Source organism: Geospiza fortis, unplaced genomic scaffold (assembly GCF_000277835.1).
Source record: "Geospiza fortis unplaced genomic scaffold, GeoFor_1.0 scaffold41, whole genome shotgun sequence".
NCBI lineage: Eukaryota > Metazoa > Chordata > Aves > Passeriformes > Thraupidae > Geospiza > Geospiza fortis.
Genome location: NW_005054299.1, coordinates 11,520,738 through 11,532,165, shown reverse-complemented (window position 1 = coordinate 11,532,165; position 11,428 = coordinate 11,520,738). Strand labels below are relative to the sequence as shown.

The 11,428-nt window shown below is 33.6% G+C and overlaps 1 protein-coding gene across 1 annotated transcript in view; it reads right to left on the bottom strand.

Annotated features, from left to right (window-relative positions):
* KIF6 (kinesin family member 6) overlaps window positions 1-11,428 on the bottom strand; it is a 150,188-nt gene that overhangs the window by 89,242 nt on the left and 49,518 nt on the right. The window contains 4 exon segments of the mRNA XM_031060423.1: window positions 1-7; window positions 9-33; window positions 2,055-2,181; window positions 3,025-3,130. The exon segment at window positions 1-7 is cut by the window's left edge and continues 178 nt beyond it. Coding sequence (XP_030916283.1) covers window positions 1-7; window positions 9-33; window positions 2,055-2,181; window positions 3,025-3,130 — 265 coding nt within the window.

Here is an 11,428-nt window from a genome sequence, read left to right as displayed (position 1 = left end):
TTTTTTCTTTTTTCAGCATAGTTACCAGAATATCTGCAAAATATATTAAGGAAAAACTTTTTTCTTTTTTGTCTTTTTTTTTTTTTTAAAGGGACTATCATCGTTTGTCCATAAGCCTTTTATTTTTTTCCAAAGTGAAGAAATTCACATTATGGAAGCATATGTGTGAATGTGAAAACAAAGTTGGACATATTCTTTGCAATTATTTTCATCCACCTCAGTTTTTCCAAACAGCAGATTAGTTCCTACTAAAACAATAACAAAGTCACACATCGACCACAATGGCTGATCCCATTCAATCAACTCCTGATAAAAGCATTTAAATACAAACAGGATCTTATTGCCATTGTGGTAGATCCTTTTTATTTTTTAAATTCTTTAATAAAAAAACTTTTTTATTACAGAATAACAAAAGAAAAAAACTCTTAATTCACAAAAGGTTCACTAAAATTTAGAAAAAGTCTTTAGGAAATTTCTTGCAATAGCACTGTGAATTTACTGGAAGTATATTAGATATAAATACATTTTGCCTAACAGCTCATAGAGGACATATAATGGAAATCCTGCATACATTCAATTAGCAACACTGAAGTCCCTGTGATCTGTTTTTTTTTTATATGCTACTCTTCTTAATCCTAATTAATCTTCTTAATGAACAGCAGAAATTCTAAGTAGTCTTTGGGGAATATTATTAATGAGACTAAGTAATAATAATAAAACACTTTTCAATTCAGTTTTTATGATAGCTTCTAGCTACTGTAGGCAAGAGGGAACTCATAGTTTATTCAACAGCTTCCATACTTCCCACCACTCCATCACATTAGACATGTTATTAATGTTCTAGTGATGATGCACTGTCACTTAGCCACTGCAGACTCCCTAAATCAGTCTTGTCTTCAAAGTCTTCCTATATTCTCTCTATTTAACTCTTACATGGATTTGCACAAGTTTCCTCTTTTTACTTCTGTGAGCAAAGCTGTATAATTCTGTTGAGCAGAAGTGTGTTTGATAGAGATCTTTTGCTTTTTTTCTCATGTTAATGAAGTAATTCATTTCAGGAGGAAATATTTCTGGGAATTCAGATATTAAAATTTACATTAAAAAAACTGAAGAAGTTTTTGAAAGCAAATTCTTTCAAAAGAAACGAGTTAGTGTATTAGCTAAATTTATTTGAAACTGCACCTTGGAAAAACAGAATCTTATCATCTGTGAAAGAGCAGAAATGGGGAAGCTTTCTTGCCACCTCAGTTCAGACAGGTAACACGCTACACCCCAATGAAAAATGCTATTCTCATTTGACATATAAAACTGAGCTGGAATTGTTGAGCACAAAGAATGCAACAGTTCTCTACTAATAACTGTGAGAAAACCCCTGTTACCTTTACATTCAACAACCCCATATTTTAATTTCTCTGCTGTATTACAAACTTTCCCCACTGAGTAGCCACAAAGCTGGGGCTGTAGTATCTGTGGTTAGCTCACAGGTCTGCCAAACTGCAAAAAATACCTCCCACCTGTCATGCTGCAGTGCAGCTACTCATGTTTCCTGTGAGGCAGTGAAATGGACAAAGCACGTCTGAACAGTTTAGCACTTTTATGTGCAAAAAGATTTAAATTTAAATGTAAAAAGTACAAGTTTTATATTTGTTCTAAGGGCAAATTGGCCAGTATTGTTGCAACACCTCATTTGGCTAAAAATAAGACACACAGGAAATTCTATTCTTTGTAAGGTAATAGATTGGTCTTTATATATATAGCATCAGTTTCCCCCTCTAAAAAGCAGTTTAATTTGCTTGAGGAGAATGTTTTAGGTGTGGCCTGATCCACAATATTTGGTTATTGGTTGGACCATTCTAAAGCGATGAGGTGCTTGGATCCAGGATTTTGGTTTTGGTAAAAATGGAAAGAGAAGCAGGTGCAAAGCAGAAGTCCTGTCACATAAAAGCTGGGAATTGACTATTTCCTTTAACACAGTACAGCCTCTCTCACACAAAGAAAAATGGTTGTAAGATCATCTCAAACCCAAATAGTACTTTTTTCCCCACAAAGGATACTGATTTCATTGTCTCTTTGCTGCAAAAGTCCTTTCAATTTTTCCAGTTCTTCATTACTGTTTTTTTCTTCAGAGATGTCTTCTGAGAGCAGTTTTTTACCTGAAGTCATTGGATGATTTATAATTTGCTATAAAGAGAAACAAAAATAAGCACATCCTTTCAACTTTTCCTCTAGCTCTGTGTATTCTATTCTGAGGGAGTCTAGCTATAGAAAGAAAGGTAAAACCTTTCTATAGTCTTGACAGAAAAAAATCATGCCACAGTTGACTGTCAAATAATATCCATTGAATCAAGTATGAAACAAATTGTATTTTTTAATCTCCATTAGCAAGGGTTCAATTTACTTTACTCTTTCTACACAAACTCCAGTGTTCTCTAGTATCACAGTATTAAAAAATATAATTAAAAACTAATTATTTAAAAATAATAAATTAAAATCAGGAATGTATACACTATTATGTTGAAAAGACAATATCCCAAAATACAGAAAAGTATTATCTTCTAAAATTTCACAATTATCAAGTGTATCTTGTTTTCTCAATGATTCAGAAGGTCTTGCAACTCCATCAGAAGAATTAGTGTAATAGGTAAAGGGATATAAGGTTTTTAACCTACATTTTTACCTCTGTCAATATAGTTTGTCCAAAATAAAGCGTCAGTAATGCTGGAAATACAGATGAGAACATCTATCCATATAAAAATGACTTGTCTTGATTCCAGTAACTTCCAGTCTCTTACAATTTACTGCATACTGGGATCCTTGCTGATGTTTCCACAAAACACTGCTGAATTTTCCCAGCTAAATTTAAGTTTTCTATGAGTCTTCCACACTACATAAAATTCAATTGTTTTACCCTTTCCCAGTACCTCTCAACTACATTGAATTTCTTTTAACACTTTTTAACCATGAATATCTCCAAGTTATTTTCAGAGTACCAGCCGCACTTTGATCCCCATTTAAAAAAAATACCTTCATGTGAACGAAGCAATACTTGATCTTCCGCATGTCGGCACCAACCTCTAGAGAGCTATCAGGATCATTATCTTTGACAAATGTTTCAATTAACTCATCCAACCTGGAAATTACATTTTTTAAGAGAAAAAAAGAAATTTCACAAACAAGGAGACAACTCTGCAAAGTGGCATGCCAAATGTACCAAGCTGCCTAATATTAATATGCTATTTTTCTTCAAGGTCCATGCATTTGAAATGTACTTTTGTTCTGATTAATGAAACCTGGATTTGATACTGAAGATTCTACAACTGCATATCTGAACATACTGGTACATGCTAAGGAACAGTTCTAGAACTAAAAGCATCTTAGAAGTAATCTTTTCTTTTTCTCATTTATTTTGTAGCCTTTTGCTCTTCTGCTATATCATAATTGAAAAGACTTAAAATCTGCTCTCTCAGAAGACTAGACTTTAAAATATTTTGGGCATAGTGACGTTTACAAGGCTTGCATATATAGTGGGGAGCTGAACAAAACTAGTCCAAAAGAAACACTAGGCACAGAGATGAACTCTTGCCCTTCTTGGGCACTTGATGCAGCTACCTTAGATTCCCTAGCTCTGGCTCAGAACTTAAGTTCATCTTCTGAGGATGATAACCTAAATAAACATTTAAAATTATAAAATTATGCTTTACAGGGCATATGCCTGTCATTGTTGCCTGCCATTTGCCTATTAAAATAGCAAAGAGTATTTGTCAGGAACCAGGAAGCCCTAAATCTGAACCCAGTTGGTGGAGTTTGAATTTGCACTTGCAGTTTCCCAGAAATATATCTTAGTAAGCGGTTTAAAAGTCTAATTTGGGCTTAGAAACCCTCTTCCCTTTGTCTTGAGAATGAACTGCAATGCATCCTGAAATATGAGAGCTGGAAAGATGATGGCAGCATGTAAGAGAAAGACTGACTATCTGTAGAGATGTGACATCTGGCCTAAAACATGATATATTACGCCTGTATAGGTTTCTGGTCTGATTTGAAGGAATTTTGTTATGCTGGTGAGTTGTATCAGAAAAGGCTCCATTTATCTGAAACAGAAGTACCTAGCCACAAGATACTTACATTGAAAGTATTAAACTAGTATAAAAAAAAAATCCCCAAACCTAAAAGTATATTTTGGAAATTGTAAAAACTCTATTTTTGGGTATAAACAAACATTAAACTAATAATCTTTCATTTGTTGTAGTTAATAACATTAGCAAGCCAGATGCTGCACTCTTCATTAGTTTTAGCTTAGTAAGGCTCTCAAAAATGTTTTCATGCAGAATTTGTGCTAATCAAAACTGGAATGTGGACGATCACTGTTAATTTTACATGACAGGAAAATAAGTATCATATGAAGATGTCTCATTACTCATGGGCATGCAAAGCGATTCCCTTTTTCTCTTTTCTCTTGTATGTTGTAAGGTAAACTACAGAGCAGTAAATATGGTTTGATGTTATTAAAGTAAATGGAGCATCCAAGGTAATTTTTAATAGATTTATGTTCTTTTACTACTGCAATGTTCTGCCCTGAAAACAGCAGGCCTAACTTACATTAATAAGAACAAGAGTATGCTGAAGACTATTGCCAGAACCCTGCTGTATCAGAAAAAATAGTTTTCCCAACAGAAGTTCTCAGAAGGATGAAGAATAGAGAAGTATGAAACAAAAACCCATTTTCTGTGAAAACCAGCAGTAAACAAAGAATGGGTCTTTCTTTCCCAGTGCTCATCAGAAAAAAAAACCAAAAACAAACAACAAAACCCCAAACAGGAGCAAAAGATTACACACATGCACAAAAGTTTTTAAGTCACTGTCAAGGGAACAGTATTAAGTGATTTACAAAATTAATTTTAAACTAATTTTGATAGTGGCCCTTTACATATTAACATTGTACAAAAAGAAAAGTATTAAAGCGCTAATCGAGGCAGGCTTGAATCATGATAACAGAATGTGAAACCACAAGCTGTGTCAAGCACAAGTCCTTGTGCTGATGCTTGGAAGAAAACTCACAGTAGAACAGTCGTAAACAGTTGGGATGGAAATGTGTTAAACTAATAGTGCTCTTTCATTAGTGACTGTAAATCAGGCCCAAGTTCTTCGTGGAGCCTTCCCCTCTTTATATCTTTTCTTTTGCAAATAATGTAAACACACACTGTACTGCAGCTCAGAGACAGCTTCTACATTATCAACTTTATTTCTCTTCTGTTACTTTCCACCCTTCAGAAATTCTTCTTTAATGAAGAATGCTTACTGATTAGACTACACATAAATCACAAAACTTTTCTACCCACATTACTTCAGATTCCATGCAATTTTTCTGATAGCACCACTTCAGAATGATTAACTGAGCACTATACTACTTCGCTTTTACCAATTCATTAAATAACATGCACCTATATTTTTTCTAAAAATCTGCTTCTGAATCAGTCACTTGTTTGGATGAACCAGGGTGCAAATTACACAGCTGAAATGCATCAGAAAAGCACTCCCAGCCAACTGAGTAAGTTTCTAAAGTTTGGAGCGCTCAATAGCTTGCAGGATGCACAGTCTCAAAACACAGATTTGGAAGGACTTGTTTTGACCTTGCTTTATGTGCCATGATTCATTCCTGAGAGAACTTGCCTTTTAACCCCTGATCACTGACACTGTATGTTATGTATCAAAATTAAGTCCACTTAAATAACAATTAATTTTGTGTGTCAGTTCTGAACTCTGTCACGAGCAAAAATCTAAGTTTATGAAAACTAGGCTGCTAACAAGGCTGCTGATGAAGAACTTGTGGTAATTAGAGAGTTTGTTTTAATTAAACAAATTTGTTTACCTTGACTTTCCAATAGTTTTCCTATTGGTAACATAATTGGTATCAATTTGTTTTAAAATACATTCATTCCAAAAATTATTTTTAAGTTTAATAATGATGTCCATATTGTTTAAATAGGAATGCCACATCTCTACAAGTTTTATGAATCCATTGATCTAAAAAATGCATGATAGTGGAAGCAGAATGACTAATACATTTAAGAACAGCTAACTTGAAGCTAAATTAGCTTCAAGTGTGCATCAGCATGGGAAGACCATGAGATTCAAAGTAGTGGATTCTAGGAATAATGCTATGGAAGATAGGGAGAAAAAAGGAAAGGTATTTCCAGGCATTGTTGTGAATGAAATGACAGAAGGTAAAAGTACACAGAATACATTCAGCTTTCCCTGAGAAGAGCTGTTATACATTGCTGACAGGTAGTACACATGACAGCTTAACTGACCAAGAGGATAATTCTCTATGCTGTGTCCAGAAATAACTGCTTAACCCCTCATTTAACAAAAGTGTGCTAACTCCCAGGTGAAATAAGAATTCAGGTAAATAGTGGAAGCAGTTACATAAGCCTTTGTACAATCCCTTCAGTAGATATTTCATAGAATAATTCCATTATCATAGCTCTCGTATAGGCTGCAATGATTTGGTTCAGTCTTAGACCAGGGCAGTAAGAGCAGTAAGCCTTTGAGTGTCTTATGCTTCTACAGACAGTAAGATTTATACAGTTTTGAAAAATATCTATATAGTGCTCTAACAATGACATATTACAGGAGATTCTTCTGAATTAGATGGCTACCATGTGGCAAACAGATGTAAGATGAGTTTCTACACAGTTGAAAAGCATTCATTTCAATGATGAAATGCACACAGCTCTAAATCTTTGTATCAGTAAGAAAAGGGGTGATTTGGACTGGACAGTAAAAAGACCAAGACTGGTTTATGAGAGAAAAAGGTGCCTACTGCCTTTAATTCTACACATGCAATTTTTTTTTCAGAGAAGAAACATGTCAAGTAGCTTGCTGAGTAGATGATTTCCTTCTTCAACAGCACTTTATAAAAACAATCCAAAAGCACATACAGAAAGGAATGCTACTCACTGCCAGCTAATACTTGTGGCCATAACAGTAGTTATGTTCTAATCACTGGAGTATATCTAAAAGTAGCAAGAGAAAACCAACCTTTAGTTTATCAAAATTTAAAAAAATCAAAATATCTACAAAGTAAGAACTTGAAATAAAATGAAATTACACAGGACAAGCATAACAGCAATTCAAAAAAGCCAAAAGTACTCATATGGATGAACATCAAGATAATCCTACAGTATAGAAGACAGAAGTAGTTTAAAAAACTCTGTAAAGTACCACTTACAGGTTATTACTTATAAGCTCAAAAGGAAAAGACTATCAAAAAGTATTCAAAGTTCCAAAAGATGCAAACAGATATTTAGTGGTACCTTCAGAAGAATGCACCTGACCAAATATTCAATGAATTTCAGTGAGATTCAAAAAGCTTCTATGATCACATTTGGTCATATATATTTGAAAATTGGCTCCAAGATTTTTTCAAACCTATAAATAATCAGTGGAAGCTATGTCATGTTTTCTCCATACACCTCACTAATACGCGTTTATTTCACTATTACTGTTGAAATCATATAACATTGGATAACTGGTATAATTTTGAACACTAAAAAGCAGGACATGGTCGATCACCTACTTCCCTCCCACCCCCATGCTAAAACAAACTTGCTATCCTTTGAAAAGAACTTTACAGTTTATTATCTCTGAATACTTTCAATGTAAAAGGTGATCAGTTTAAATAAGATTTTTTCCCCCTTCTTTCAGGGGCCTTGGAACAAAAAGCAGGATCACAGAAAATTATTTACAATTTAAGCACATAGTTCAGCTGCATGCATTAGGAATCTGAACTTTCTGTGCTGTTGCTACAGATTTCATAACATGTAGGAGAAAATATGTTCTCTAAGAAAATACACTGATTTAATAGCATTCTAAATCAGGCACCTAAGCAAGCAGTTAACATGAGACATCTTAAGACTACTTTATAGCTAAGGTAGCTTGTTTTCTCTCAAATACTGCCTACACAGTCCATGTCGGTCAATCTGCTAACTTCTACACAGATCTATAGTCTGCAAAAGTGTGTTGCCAAAAGGCAAGGTGATATGCCTTTATTTCTTCCACCTTGCAAATGAAATTGAACACTGACATCAGCAAATAAGAACATTTGCTCTGCTTTGTAAAAGAACCCATTTGTTCAACAGCTTAACTGAGTAACTGTTAAAGGTCTGTACTGTGCAACAGTGCAATATTGTTAATACTATGATAGCATACAGATGTCACTATGTTGAAACAGAACAAACATAGGACAGAAGTAATGAGATCTCCAGGACTTGAGTAAGATGAACAATATATGACTGTTGAAGTAAAAAATAGAAGTGTCTGTAATAACATATGTATCTGAAAGGAATAAGGTAAAGTTATTAATAAATTAAACTGCTAAGCCAGTACTTCCGGTCCTGTTCTCAGAGATTGCCAGCTGGCAAAAGCGTGGGTTCTCTGGAACATAGGACGTTGATTTGAAATCCTGACTTTCTGGACACATACTGAAAATTGCTAGTGAGCTCATTTATATTATTTTAAAAAAATCACAAATTATTCAAACAAAAAGGATTTTCCCTTTTACTTTTGGCATATAATTCACAAAAAAACCCTCAAACATTTGAAGGTAATTTAATTCTATTCTAAAGCATAATGCTGAAACCTGAAAGAGTATAATTTCCTTGTATTTGGGATGTAGGATGTTATTTTCTAGTTTTTAAAAATACTTCTAAGAGCTCCTTTTCTAATTTTTTCCCTTTAAATATGAAACTAATTCTTCTGCTCAAAGAAATATTTAGATCAGCCTTTTACTGCTGAGGAAATAGAAGGCAAGATCCAAAGCAAGCAATTCAGATTTTGGAACCATTTTATGAAGTACATTCTGAACCACTTATGTAGTCTAGCTGAAATTTTTAAGCTGTGCTTTTTAGAGAAACAAAATGAGAGCAGAAGAATTAATTTATGTTTAACATTTATGAGAACAAACTAATAAAATCAAAAATATGACACAGTAATGCAAGTGCTCACCATTTAACACAGAATTCTGAATTCCAGACAGCTGTTGCTTTAGTCACACAACTGATAAGGTGCTTCATATTATAATTTACCATTCCCAAGAAAAGTCAAGAGCATTTGTTTTCCATTTTGTTTCAAACTTAGTGAATGGTAACGTGACATTGTAGCAATTATGAGGAAAGCCTATTTGACAGATTTTTTCCTTCCATTAAATGAAAAAGAAATTAAAATAAATCCCTGAAGAATTTTGATTTTTGAGGAAAGAAAACCAATAAAGAATGAAAATCAGCTTATTCATATGCTACCTGCAAATATTTAGCAATTCCAACTGCATTGAGTAGCCCATCAATTTCCTTTGGAATGCTCTGAATGTAAACAAGTAGAATGAAGCTCATTGTTATGAGAAATGTTCGGCATTTCTTGACTTAGTAAGTCAAGAAACATGCAAAATATAATTTTCACATATTATTAACACTTATTTCCTGGGCAATCACTAACACCTAGTTCCTGCAACATATGTAGAGAGCAAAAAACCTATGCAATACCATAAGTATTGTGTTAGACTAAAAAATATTGGATCTACACACATACCACTGGACTTGGTTTCATTTTGGCATCTGTCTTCTACTGATAAGTGCCTGAGATAAAGCATTGTGTGGGACAAAAACAATAAATGTGTACTCAGTGCATGGATTTTCTCACTGACATGTTTTGTACCTTTGACCATCTGTGCTCAGCATCAAAGAATTAAAAAAAAAAAACCAACAGGATCAGAATACTTTCAGCAGATCAATTTTGCTGTGACCTCTGTTAAAATACATATGATGAATCAAAAAGAGAATTAAAACACATACATTTTTATAAGACTATCCTCTGTAACAGTTCTCCTTACTAGTCAATTATTTGCAATAAAATTAACCACAGTTGGACTTCAGTCAAAGTCTAAAAAATTGGAAAATAAATATATAAACTTGAATTATTTACAGATATATATATATACACACAATGAGATATAGCTGATTTAAGTTTAAACAGAAGATATCTTAACTCAGCAAAAATGTCTAAGTAGGATTCGAAATCCATAATGACCTTAATTAGCTTTTCCTCTCTGACATTTAAGAAAAGCATCAATAATAAAAACAATAATAATATAATAATCCCCTACAATACTAGTGCTTTAATAATCATTCTTGGGTGGCCACTTGAAATAAAGCACAACACAGTATGTTGCATTATCACCTATACCATGTTTCTTTTCTTCTTCTCCCTGTCATAACAAATGGATCTGTATGGCTCCTGATAAATAATATTATTTAGGTTTCATTATAGATGCAAAACCAGATGCAAATCCCAACATAGACATTTTCCAGTAATAGTCAATCATGATTTTATCAGCCATCATCCAGGTCCATACTTCTGTTTGGACTACTCACTTGTATATTTATTCTTTAATGTGTACAAACTCTCCAGATAATGAGTAGGTCCAAGCTAGATGGCCAGTCCCAATAAACAGAACTGTCATGGAGATTTGCTGTTATGTGTTGATAGACTCTAACTGGAGACAGAACACTTAGATTCTATTTGCTGATTGTCATAAATGCTCAGAACATTTATGGACCTCAAGCTCAGACATGTAAATCAGCATGGTCACAAATGTTATTGCCATATGAAAGCAAGTTCAAAAAGTATAAATGTTCAAAACCACAAATAGATACTTTCATTGAAGTAATGGCTTTTTATACTATCATTTCATTATATTTTCATTTGGGTGTTTGAGCTGCATCAGTTGTTTATCTGTGAGCACTCTGTTTGCATGAACACAGACAAATGCAAAACTCAAAACCACTGACATTTGGTATTTTCCTTCCCTTGAATTGTTCTAGAAAAGATTGACTTAGCTTTCAGCATTCCATTCAACTGCAGCCCAAAGTACCACCAAGCCAGTCTGACTCATGTATGTGACAGTTATTCTCTAACACTCTCTTTGCCTCTCTGTTTGAAAAATCTCTATATGTCCAATTTTCTTTTTTTTCACTTAAAAACATATTAAGAAAACAATCCCTGAAAAATGTTATTATATGGCATTGATGACTGATGAGATTAATTGTTTGAGGCCCTTCTTGTTTAGTATTGATCCTTAGGAAAATTATTATATCCCAGTCAGCAGTACTTAACTGCTGCTCTATATTTTAATTCCACAGCATTTGTTCCAAGAAAGAACTTAATTTTGAAACAATGAACACATGTGCAACATGAGCCTAAATAAATAGAAATAAATGATAAATTTAGAAACCTTAAAATTTTGTATTGACATAATGTAGCTGAGGTCCTTGAAAGTTATTTCTCATTATGTGATTTAATACAGGTAGAAACTCATAAAAGTCTCCACCCTGCTTCTTTCTGGAGTAATGGGATGCAAAATTCCTTGTTATGAGCC